Genomic DNA, 12,341 nt, shown 5'->3' on the forward strand with positions numbered 1-12,341 from the left:
CAAACTGAGTCTGACTGAATGACTTGCCCATAATTGCGCAGTTAGTGAGGGTCTCCGGTGGGATTTGAATTCCTCTCTTCTTACTTCCTGGGCAGGGAGGGGGCACAATAGATGGTGTCTGCTCTGAGGTTAGGAAGGTATTCCAAGTTCTAATCTGGCTTTAGGCACTTACTAGCCTGGGTGAATGGCGTCTGGAGAAGGAAATGGCAAAACACACTAGGATCTTTGCCAAGAAAATCCACGCAGGCTCTAAGAGTCAGAAACGACTGAAAAATTACATTTTCTTAATTCTCCTCCTCTTTACTCAGTGCTTGAAGCCAGTTTTCTCCAAACCATTGAGATCATTCGCCCCTGTGAATAGCTTCTCTCTTCCTCTAAATGGGCTGCGTGACTTTGGGCAAGTCTCCCTGGGATAGGGAATTTCCTTTCCTAACAAATGATTAGGGGTTGGGGGCAGGGAGAGGAGGAGTGAATAAAAGCAGAGAGCTGGGGAGGACTGACTGCCAGGTTGTGAACAGTTAGAATGGTGGGGATCTCAGAAATAGGGAAGTTAAGGTTTACAGGGAAAAATGAGCAAGTTCTGATTTGTTCTTGCTGAGTTTGAGCTGTTTATGAGCCTTCAGTTAGAGCGGTCTTTTAGACAGGTGGAGGTCAGGCATGGAGCTCTGGGGGAAGGGAAGGCCTGGATAAGTAGAGGGGGAGTTGTTTGCAGAGATGGTAGTTGGGTCTGAGAGAAAGTGTGTAGAGATGGAGAGGAGGGAATCCTGGGAAGGGGTTGCAGATGGTGAGTCTTAAAGAAGCCTTAAAAGTTGAGAAAGTTTGGTTAGACAAGAGAATTGTAGAAAAGAGTGCCAGAGAAACTCAGAGAGAGGATCTAGAAAGAGGAAATAGGGATGGCAGACAGCATAAAAGTTGAGAAGCTAAGAAAACCATAGCATTTTTGAAGACTTGATCTGTCCTTGAGACTCAAATAGTGATCCCTGCAGGCTAAATGTTGACTTGGAAAACCACAAGTTAATAATCTATGTTGCATTTTGAGGCAGCTAGTCCTAGAGTCAAGAAAACTTTAGTTCAAATCCAGCTTCCGACACTAGGTAGGTGACCTTAAACCTACTGGAGACCTGGAAAACCACTGCAATGTCTTTGCCTAGAAAATCCCTAGAAAAGGGTGGTATCCATAGCGGTCCATGACAAAGAAACACAACGCAATAATTGAACAACAAATATTATTTTGTATTTTTATTTCTTAAAAACATTTCTTAATTGTATTTTAATCTGGTTCAGACCATTGGCTTGCATCCTTAGAATTTGACATCTTGTTGAGTTGAAATTTAGATTGCAAGGATTTATGAAGTGTTGAGCAATGAGAAAATCAATGTCAGTATAGACAGCTTTTTCAAGATTGAAGGTTCTTTACCTTTTTGGTGTCTTGGGTCCCTTTGACATTTTGATAAGAATTCCTCAGAACATTTTTAAGTGCATAAATAAAATTTTTTAGAATTAAAATGGAAATTATATTGAAATATAATTATCAAAAAATATTTTTAAAAATAATCACCTCTCCAAGGATAATTAGACTATGAAAAGAGAGCTGTAGAATTGAAATTTGAAGAAGATGATGTAATTTTTTTTTTTTAAGTTGGCAGGGAACATATTTAAAGGCATCAGAAAGAATTGAAAAATAAGGAGAGATGGCATAATGAAAGGAGCAATTTCTTAGGGAAGAGAACAGGAATGGTATGAGCAAAGTTTGTTTATGGAGGAGGGGCCATCTTTATTCTCAAACTCAAATACATGAAGAGAGTTGAGGGGATTATGCTGAGATGATTTAAAAGGTGTGATTGATAGGATTGGCAGCCTCAGTTTTTTGGATGAATATCCTCAAATTTTTTCTGGGAAATATGACTCAAGGGCCTCTGCTGAGAGGGAAGGAGAACTAATGGTTAGGAAAGAGGAGATTTGAATAATGATTGGGAACATTTTGATGGAAATTAAAAGGATTGTTTAATGCTGTAGTGAGGGTCCATTTGAAATTCAATAACAAATCTGTAGTGGTTGTCTGACTCCATCTAGCAGCATTGATAATCCAGCAAGTAAAAGCAATAATTCCAGTTTAGGATTTTAAGAGGGATGAGCAGCTGTGGGACAAGAGATTCACAGATCAAGGACAGTATAAAATAAAAGACCTTAAAAAGTGGAAAGTGTAGGCATAGCAAAGGTGATGGCAAGTATCATGGAATCATGGCAGATAGAGGGACTGGATTGTGGTGAGAATGGAGGGAGAGTGATCCTGGGGCCTGGAAGATTGATAACTTCCAGAATAGGAGTAAAGAAAAGGTCACTGAGTAAGATGTTAGAGAGGAGACTGGAAATGGCTGTGAAGTGAGCAGAGTAGACATGGGAAAGAAGATCAGTTAGCTGAGGAGAGTCACCTGAGAACCAGGGTCCGGGAAAAACCAAGTTTCTATGACTAATAAGCAATGTGCCTTGTACATAGTAAGCTCTTGATAAACATCTTTTTAATTGAACTAAAGGAAGACTTCAGTAGGGTTTTGTTATGATGAAACTTGTTCTTGCATCCATAGAACCTAGTGTAGCATGTGTTTTTGTAACAGATTCCACAATTACATTTTTGTTAATCTGTTAGTTGACTGGCCTATATTTCCTGCCTGGAAACTTCCAAAAATGTCTACAAATTTATGGGATTTTTCTATTAGCCTTTTTTTTTTTTTTTTTTTTTTGGCCCCTTCCAACAAAAATTCACCATGCTTCATAGATTTGGAGACAGTTTATAATTGTTGTATCTCTGTTTCATTTTCTACTTTTTATCTAGAGTTAAGGCAAAAACATAGGATATATAATTTTCTTTTTGTTTGTTTTTGTGAAGTAATCAGGATTAAGTGACTTGCCCAGGGGCAGCAGATTTAAAGTCAGGTCCTTTCAATGCCAGGGCCCAGCTTCTTAACTACCCCATAGAACCTATATTCAAATTCTGCTTCTCCTACTTTCTTCATCTGTGAATATAAGCAAGTCATTTCCTTTCTCTAGACCTTATTTTCCTCCTCTGAAAGAAGTCTATTTCTGTCATCTAAATTTATGATCCTCTGATCCTACTCCTTTTCAGGCCCTCCATTTATAGAGCCTTAGAATGCTGAGGAATGTTAGATATCATTACTCCAACTAAATGATGTCACTTATAAATTCCCATAGTTAATTACTGGCAGAGGTATATTAAGTCTATTTCTCTTGACTCCTAGGACAGTGTTCTTTCTACAAAATAGTCATTTGTTATTGCTTTTAGAAGAAAGAAATGATAATGTTTTATAAAGGAGTTGAGGGATGATAATGGATCTTAAATCTAATCTTAAATTAAAAAATAGGAAAGGGGGAGTAGGACTGGTAAGGGAAGGAAAGAACACTTAACTGCCTTATTTTGAGAGTCTGTCAGAATTAACAATGTTTTAAAATTCTGGTCTGCTTTTCATTTGCAGGTGGTTTATTTATTATTATTGCTTATTATGTAGAAAAATTATTGAATCCATAGGTTTTGCTTTGTCTTGTTTTGTTTTTCTCATTTTTCTTTCTTTTAAATAGAGAGAAGGATTGTCCAGATTCAATAAGATCTATGAGTTTGACTATCAACTATATGGCCAGGTAGGTGCCAAAATACTTTATCACAAACAAAAAATTTTAAATGTACCACAATTATATCATAAATTTCCTTTTTCACAATTTGTTTTAAGAAACACATATATCACCTTAACAAAATCATACATTGTTTTTGCTTCTTTTCAAATTTTGTTAGTTAAGTATTACATTTGTTTGTTTTGGGGGGTTTTTTGATCACATAGCTAGTAAGTACTAAGTGTCTGAGGTCACATTTAAACTCAGGTCCTCCTGACTCCAAGGTTGGTACTCTACCACTGCCCACTACACCATCTAGCTGCCCCATTAGGATTTGTAACTGATATATTCTAATCTTACTTTTTAACTTCATATATTTTCCAATATTTCTTTGTAGTCTTCATATGTCATTTCTTGTAATGCAATCATTTTATGTTCATATAACACAATTTGTTAATTTTTCAGTCGTTTCAGCCATGTTGTTCCTAAGCTTCTTCCTATGATAAATAGAGCTGTTATGAACATTTTTTTTCTACAGATAGATAATAAAAATAGTATTGTTATCACATAAGAATAATATTACATAGCACTTACCTATATGCTAGGCACTGTGATAAGCATTTTACAATTATCTCATTTAATCTTCAGAATTACTTATACAAGTTAGGGGCTGTTATTCTTCCCATTTTTATAGGTGAGAAACTGAAGCAGAGGCTCATACAACTAGTAAATGTCTTGAGGACAGTTTTGAATTCAGTTCTTTCTAACTTCAGGCCCTGCACACTATTCACAATACTTCGTACTGTCCAATAAATCTTTTTTTTTTTCCCCTTTTGGTAGTTATGCTGCTTTCTATATTTCAACATACTAGCGTTTGTATAGCATAAATATGAAGTTAATAAGTATAAATAAATGCAAAGTAATATGAGGTAGTTAGGAAGAATGTATGCTAGCAATTGTAGGGATTAAAAAAGGCTTCATATAAAAGATGATGCTTATATTGGATTTAATATATATTTCTACCATGTTTAACATACATTGGGCTACTTGCCATCTAGGGTAGGGGATGAGGAAAGGGAGGGAAAAATTGGAACACAAGATTTTGCAAGGGCTAATGTTAAAGAATTGTCCACACATATCTTTTGAAAAACAAAAAGCTTTAATAAAGGTGGGGGGAGGGGAAATATGATGCTTGAGCTATTTTTGAATATGTGTGTTACTTGGAAGAATTCCTAAGTAATGGGGAAAGTTAGTTTGCATGTGGTGACCAGAGCGGTGTTTTTACTAGTATTCACTGAAAAGTATTCAGAAAAAGATTTATTTTAGTAGATCATTTAATTTAATAGAGTACTTTATCTGTAATTACAAAATATAATTGATAGAACCCAGAGAACAACTTTGAAAAACTTAGGACCTCTAATCAACATGCTCAACCATAAATCTATAAGCCTCATGTTTTAATACCCTTTTCACCTCAGGGAACTGATGGACTCAAAATGCAGAATGAGGCATATAGTTTTCTTTTCTTTCTTTTTTTATTTTGGACATGGCCAATATGGGAATTTATTTTTCTTGATTATATGTGATTGTAACTTATTTTTCTTGCTTTCTCAGGAGGGGTAAAAGGAAGAGAATTTGGACCTAACAATAAAAATGAATTTACAATTTTTTAAATTTAAAAAAAGTCATTATTTTTTCTCTTCCCTATCTCCCCCACAGAATGTCACCATGGTAATGACTTCTGTTTCTGGACATTTGCTCGCTCATGATTTCCAGATGCCGTTTAGAAAATGGTCAGTACTTTCCCTGGTGGGAAGAGGGAAATGCGTATTTTTACTTTGCAGAGAGTTGTACAACATAGCAGAAATTCTAAAGGATCAAATGAGTATAAACCTTTATCAGATACTTAGAGTTATCTTTAGTTTTTTGAGTTTTGGAACACTAAATTCTAGAGACTGCCCATAAACTACAAGGGAAATCACATTTATTATATATGTTACATAGAGGGTTTCAAGAATTTTGTTTACTTACTTCCTTAAATATATGTTCTAAAAAAGCTATTGATGCATGTCTCACATGGCATTCCTGCCACATGTTTATATGTGTGTGTGTGTCTATATATATATATGTTCACTCTAATGCAAGAGAAAGACTTAAAGTACCTTATTTACTGTTTTAGTCTAAAGTTGTTTGGAATGGTAATTTTTATAGTGTATAGTTTCCAAATCATTTTATTCCCTTGAATTGAGCTAAAGCTCCTGTTTTTTTGCAGAACTTCTGATTCTGTTTGGGAGTTAAAGGGTTTCTAAAAAGCAGAAAACACAAATCATTTGGATTTTTTTTTTTAAAATCCAAAGAACTTTATTGAATTGAAACAATTTTTAAAATATGGACTTAAAATGAAGATTGATTTTTATACATGGGAGCCCTTCTCTGTGACTATACCTTTTAGTGAGTATTTTCTTAATTATGGACTTTTTTCCTCCCACCTTTCTGCCTTAGTTATATTAGACCTTCCAGCTGACCATGAGTATTAATGAGTGACTCACATAAATTTATCTCCACTGTAGTGTTAGCTAGCTAATGTTGCCAATTCCATGGGACAGGATTATTTAAGGATCTAATAAAAATTTTGTCTTCAAAAGGTCCATAAATAAAGACTGATGATATTGTGGCAAGAAAACCTACTTTATTACAATTTAGAATATAAGTTTATTCCATAAATTTAGAACAAGCCTAGTCAGAAGAAATATCAATTGATACTCAAAGCAGTGTGATTCTGGGGCAAATGTGATTATGAATACAAGCCAGTTCCCACAAGTACTATTAGAATGAGCTTTGAAGCCAGGAACACCTGGATTCAAATCTAGCCTCCGAATGTCTTTTGACTGTTAGCAAATCACTTAATATCTTAGTGCTCTTAGATGAGGGAGTTCTCTCAACAAGTTTAGATTGATATCTTAGAGCAGTTGTCCTCAAACTTTTAAACAGGGGGCCAGTTCACTGTCCCCCAGACTGTTGGAGGGCCAGACTATAGTAAAAACAAAAGCTCACACTCAGTCTCCGCCCCTCAGCCCATTTGCCATAAACCCAGCTGGACAATAAACGTCCTCAGCAGGTGGCATCTGCACCGTAGTTTGAGAACCCCTGCCTTAGAGTCTTAGAGAATTACCTAGAACAGAGCTTCTTATCCTGTGGATTGTGATCCCATAGGGTTGCAAAACTGAATGTGGAAGTCATAAAATTTATGATTTATCATCTGCAAATGTTTGATTTGTATACCTCTTTTATATACCTATATACTTAGTGTCATGTAAAGAAAAATTCTTGGGTAAAAAGGAGTTGAGTGTAAAAAGTTTGAGAAGCCTAGAGAACTAAAAAGTCAAGTGACTTGCCCATATTTACACAACTATTATGTGTCAGAGGTGGCACTTGAATTCAGGTCTTCTTGGTTCTAAGGCTGACTTTCTATTCACTTTACTTTGCTTTTTATTTTTCAAAACATGCATGGACAAGTCTTCAACATTAACCCTTACAAAACCTTGTATTCCAATTTTCCCCCCTTCCTCTATACCTACCCCTAGATGGCAAGTAATCGAATACATGATAAACATGTTAGAAATATATGTTAAATCCAATATATGCATGCATATTTATACAATTATCATGCCATACAAGAAAAATCAAATCAAACCCAGTAATAAATAAATAAGTAAATCAAGAGAAGCAAAATAAAATGTAAGCAAACAACAATAAAAAGAGTGAAAATGCTATGTTGTGAACCACATTCAGTTTCCACAGTCCTCTCTCTGGGTGTAGATGGCTCTCTTTATTACTGAACAGTTGGAACTGGCTTAAATCATTTCATTGTTGAAGAGAGCCACATCCATCAGAATTGATCATTGCATAATCTTGTTGCTGTGTATATTAATCTGGCTCATTTCAGTTAGCATCAATTCATGTAGGCCTCTCCAAGCCTCTCTGAAAGTTGTTTCTTACAGAACAACAATGTTCCATAACATTCATATACCATGATTTATTCAGCTACTTTCCAACTGATGGACTTCCACTCATTTTCTAGTTTCTTGCCAGTTTCTTGCCTTTCTTCTATAAAAAGAGCTGCCACAAACATTTTTGCACATATGGGTCCCTTTCCCTCCTTTAAGATCTCTTTGGGATATAAGCCCAGTAGAATGTGTATGCATTTTAAAAATTCATACAATCTTTACATTTTATAGAATTGAAATTATCTGTTTTATCATAAGTAATTCTATATCATTGCTGGTTAAGAACTTTTCTTCTGTCCACTTTTTGAAAAGGTCAGACCTCATTTCTTCTGATCAGTTTATGATATGATTTTTTTTAAAAAATATCTAGAGGGATGATTCATTTGGAATTTATTGTGGCCTGTGGTTTCAGTTTTTAGCCTAATTGAATTTTATGCCAAACTGCTTGACAGCTTCTTAGCAGTTTTTATTTAATGACAAATTTCCTTTCCCAGTAATTTGTATTCTTGAATTAATTGAAGACTATACTGTTTCATGGATTGATTCTAAATTGTGTTTATCTTTCTGCTCCACTGATTTATTTTTCTATCTTTGTTTGTGCTCTAGGCAGAGCTGCAACCCTCTTGTACTCTTTGAAGCTCAAATTGAAAAATACTGCCCAGAGAACTTTGTAGATATCAAGGTAGGAAGAGCTTTTGAGTTCATCAAGCAGGACCTTAAATATTTATTGAGCAGTGGCAGTTATGAATTTTAGGGACTAAGAATCTAGTATTCTGTCTTTTTAATAGAATAGAATTTTAATCAAAATAAAATTTTAATAAATACATTTTCAACAAATTAAGTTACTAATACCTTTTGGTTATATAACAATCATTTCTGCATGTGCATTTCTGCATTCTCCTCCCCAAACTGAACCCACCCTCTTAATAGAATGTATGTTTCTTTTCACACAAATCAATTTATCTCTGAAATCTTGAGTATATTACTGCTTTATTCCCTTGCCTGGAATGCTTTCCCTCTTCACCAGCACCTTCTGGCTGTCCTGGCTTTCTTCAAGACTTATCTGAAAATTTTGCAAGAAGCCTTTGCCCTAAATGTTAGTGTCTTTCCTCTGAGGTTATTTCTAATTTATTCTGTACATTTTTGTTTTCTTATGGTATCCTACTGTTAGACTATGAAGTCCTTGAGGACAGGGATTGATATTTGCTTTACTTTGCATCCCCAGTACTTAGCACAATGTCTGGTATATAGTAGATGTTTAATAAGAGCTATTTGACTTGATTTGACTTGGTATACTTAGTTATATTGTTGTGCTCATAATCCATTGCTTAGTTATTGCACTTATTGCTTTGTGTGATGACAGTTTCATTTACTGGCTTAATAATTTGTTTTATGGGTTGTGCTTATCAGCACTTTTCTTTTCCAAATTCATATTTCAGAAAACATTGGAGAAAGAGGTCAAACAATGCCAGTCTTTATTGATCTGGACTGATTGTGATCGAGAAGGAGAGAACATTGGGTTTGAAATTATCCATGTGTGCAAAGCTGGTAAATAATAACCTCTGTATAATATTTAAAAATTTAATATACAGTTCTCAAATGCTATCAATGAGCCCCTGACCTTTTCTCAGTTCTTACGCTATACTCATCATCTTGTATAGTTTAGAAATGTTTTTTGTATGTTATTCTTTATTTGTTTTCTGGAAGGAAGTCATCCCTTATCACAGTAAATAGTAACTTATAAAGGGCTGAAACAAGACTCTTGAGTCAATGCACTGAGGTCTGACAATGGAGCACTTGAGGCTAATTACCGATTGGACAATACTCTATAAGAATATGCTTGGAAAATGGCCCTTCCCACAATCCTGTGCTGGCCCAATCATTTGGTGTATACAGAGAATTATGGGAGGGACTAGGAGGTGCAGGGAGACTAGCCTGTCTAACTCTGGGTAAGAAACAGGGAGATGAGGTTGCAGAGATTCTGCTTCCCTCCCCTTCATTTTTGCCACTGAAGTCCAAGAATAAAGACTTTTGCTTATCCTAACTCCGGCTGATTCTAAGGTATCCCGGGTGCTAATGTGGTCATCACAGTAACCTCCATTAGAGCAGGGACCTTCTGTGCATGTCTTTTCACTTCAGTAAAAAATTTCTAAAGTTTATTTAATTAGCAGGTTATTGTCTTTTTTATATCAAGCTCTTTGAGGACTAGGACAATTGTATTTCAGTAATAAGATTTACCAGGTGCATCTTGGTTAATACTGACCCCAAAGATAGGTCCTTTCAGTCCAGGGTTTCTTTGTTTCTAACATATTCAATTTAATTTTTTTTTTCATGTATAACAATTCATAGTTATTGTTTTTAATTTCAGTAACATTTTATTTTTCCAATTACATGTAAAGATAGTTTTCAACATTTGTTTATGTAGGATTTTGAGTTCCATTTTTTTCTTCCCTCCTTTTCCTATACCCTCCCCAAAATAGCAAGCAATCTGATATAGGTTAGACATGTATGATCATTTTAAACATATTTTCACATTTGTCATATTGTGAAAGAAAAATCAGAACAAAAGGGGAAAACCACAAAAAAAAAAAAAAAAAAGGTAACAACATGAACTAGTATGCTTCAATATGCATTCAGTTTCCACAATTTTCTCTTTAAATGAAGATGGCATTTTCTATCTAAGTCTTTGGGAATTGTCTTAGATCACTATGTTGCTGAGAAAAGCTAAGTGTCATAGTTGATCATCACATAATTTTACTGTGACTGTGTACATTGTTTTCCTGGCTCTACTCATTTCACTCAGCCTCAATTCATATAAGCCTTTCCAGACTTTTGTGAAATCAGCCTGCTCATTATTTCTTGTGGAACAATAATATTTCATTACATTCGTATACCATAACCTACTCAATTTCTAGTTCCTTGTCAGTAAAAAAGAGTTGCTACAACAATTATTTTTTTAAGCTTACTTTTAAAAATTAATACATTTTGTGTTTTCACTACAGATACTCCTCCACAAAATCCTAAATGCAAAATATGTTCCCTGAAAATAACTGAGCAATGATTGGCCAATGTTATCCATTATTTTCCATCTTTAGGATTACAAAAACTTTCCTTGTATCTTACAGACATTATCTGTTATTAAACATTTTCCCTGTGAACATAGTCTGGTAGCCTTTTTGTGTTGTCTTTGTTGTAACAACTCCAATTTAGAAGAAACAATCAACTCAATTTTTTTCCTCCATAAATTCCATGAGAGTCAGAGCTAACATGAAAGACAGTAATTCTTGATGAGTTGTTCCATAAAGTTTATTAAATGAAATAAAATGTTAAAGCAGATTCAGTTGGATACACTTTAAACTCTTAAACTAGTTTTAATTTAGTCTTTTGAGAAAATCTTACTTATAAGAAAAGGGATTTGAATCTGTTATCTGTTCTTTTCTTTTTTGACAGTGAAACCAAATCTCCGAGTATTTAGAGCCCGCTTCTCTGAAATCACTGCTAATGCTGTCAGGACAGCCTGTCAGAACCTGACTGAGCCAGATCAGAGAGTGAGTGATGCTGTGGATGTAAGACAGGAATTAGACCTGAGGATAGGTGAGAAGCATCTCTTTTTTAACAGATTCTTTTTATTTTTCCCATCTGAGATCCATGTGCCCCTCTTTTGTTGTCAGGATTTGGCCATCTGGGGGATATTGAAATATGCCTTTGGTTGAGGAATCAAAACTAAGCTTAGCAAGAAAATGAAATGTGCCACTGACCTGTATCTTAACATTCATTATATTTTCTCCTTTCTTTTACTCCTTGTCTTTCTAGGTGCTGCCTTCACAAGGTTCCAGACCTTAAGACTTCAGAAAATCTTTCCAGAGGTATTGGCAGAGCAGCTGATCAGTTATGGGAGCTGTCAGTTCCCAACATTGGGATTTGTGGTAGAAAGGTTCAAAGCCATCCAAGCTTTTGTGCCAGAGACTTTCCACAAGATTAAAGGTAAAGGAGTAATTTCAGTATAGGGGTTGGAATGTGCGTGATCCAGGTAGGGAAATTATTTCAACAAGCCTTATGATCATCATATACCTGCCCTTATTATGTTCAGCTAGTCTTGGATGCCATTTCCCAGTGTCAGGAAAGCTTTTAGATTTTCTAAGTCACAGTTCTGTCACTCGCTTTAATTTAGTTTTGCTTTCTATCCATTTAATTATAACAGTTTTCACTTTTGTTTCTCCCTTTCTTCCCTGTTGTCCTAATGAAGTGACTCATGAGCATGAAGATGGGGTTGTGGATTTCAGCTGGAAAAGACATCGTCTCTTTAATCATACAGCTTGTCTTGTCCTTTATCAGATGTGCATGGAGGTAGGAAGTCCTTTTAAAATCTCCATGATTCAAGAATAACACATTGAGCATTTTCATAATTGTTTCCTCTGATATGACCGAATATTTTATACAATTCTTACTATTTGATACTGTTACATTTTCTTCCAGCTCTGAGCATCAAGGATCTCCTTTTTTTTAGTCCTGCAGATCAGGAAATCCCTTCTGAGAGTTTTGTGAACTAAGGGAACTGGAACTGCATGGAAACAACTCTAGAAGAAGTGAGGAGAGGAAAGTCCTGTTTTTGTTCCCACAAACTCTTCCTTTAGCTACCAGGCTCTAAATTAGAGGTTTAAGATTGTCAGGATGTGGGAGCAGATGCTAGAAGTTACAACTGAAACTCAC

At 35.2% G+C, this 12,341-nt stretch overlaps 1 protein-coding gene across 1 annotated transcript in view; it reads left to right on the forward strand.

The window, feature by feature from the left end:
* Positions 1–12,341, forward strand: part of TOP3A (DNA topoisomerase III alpha) — a 43,848-nt gene that overhangs the window by 916 nt on the left and 30,591 nt on the right. The window contains exons 2-8 of the mRNA XM_074297666.1: positions 3,595–3,654; positions 5,344–5,417; positions 8,238–8,313; positions 9,071–9,179; positions 11,082–11,225; positions 11,445–11,615; positions 11,878–11,978. Coding sequence (XP_074153767.1) covers positions 3,595–3,654; positions 5,344–5,417; positions 8,238–8,313; positions 9,071–9,179; positions 11,082–11,225; positions 11,445–11,615; positions 11,878–11,978 — 735 coding nt within the window. The remainder of the gene's footprint in view (positions 1–3,594; positions 3,655–5,343; positions 5,418–8,237; positions 8,314–9,070; positions 9,180–11,081; positions 11,226–11,444; positions 11,616–11,877; positions 11,979–12,341) is intronic.

This window comes from Sminthopsis crassicaudata, chromosome 1 (genome assembly GCF_048593235.1).
Source record: "Sminthopsis crassicaudata isolate SCR6 chromosome 1, ASM4859323v1, whole genome shotgun sequence".
Taxonomy (NCBI): Eukaryota; Metazoa; Chordata; class Mammalia; order Dasyuromorphia; family Dasyuridae; genus Sminthopsis; species Sminthopsis crassicaudata.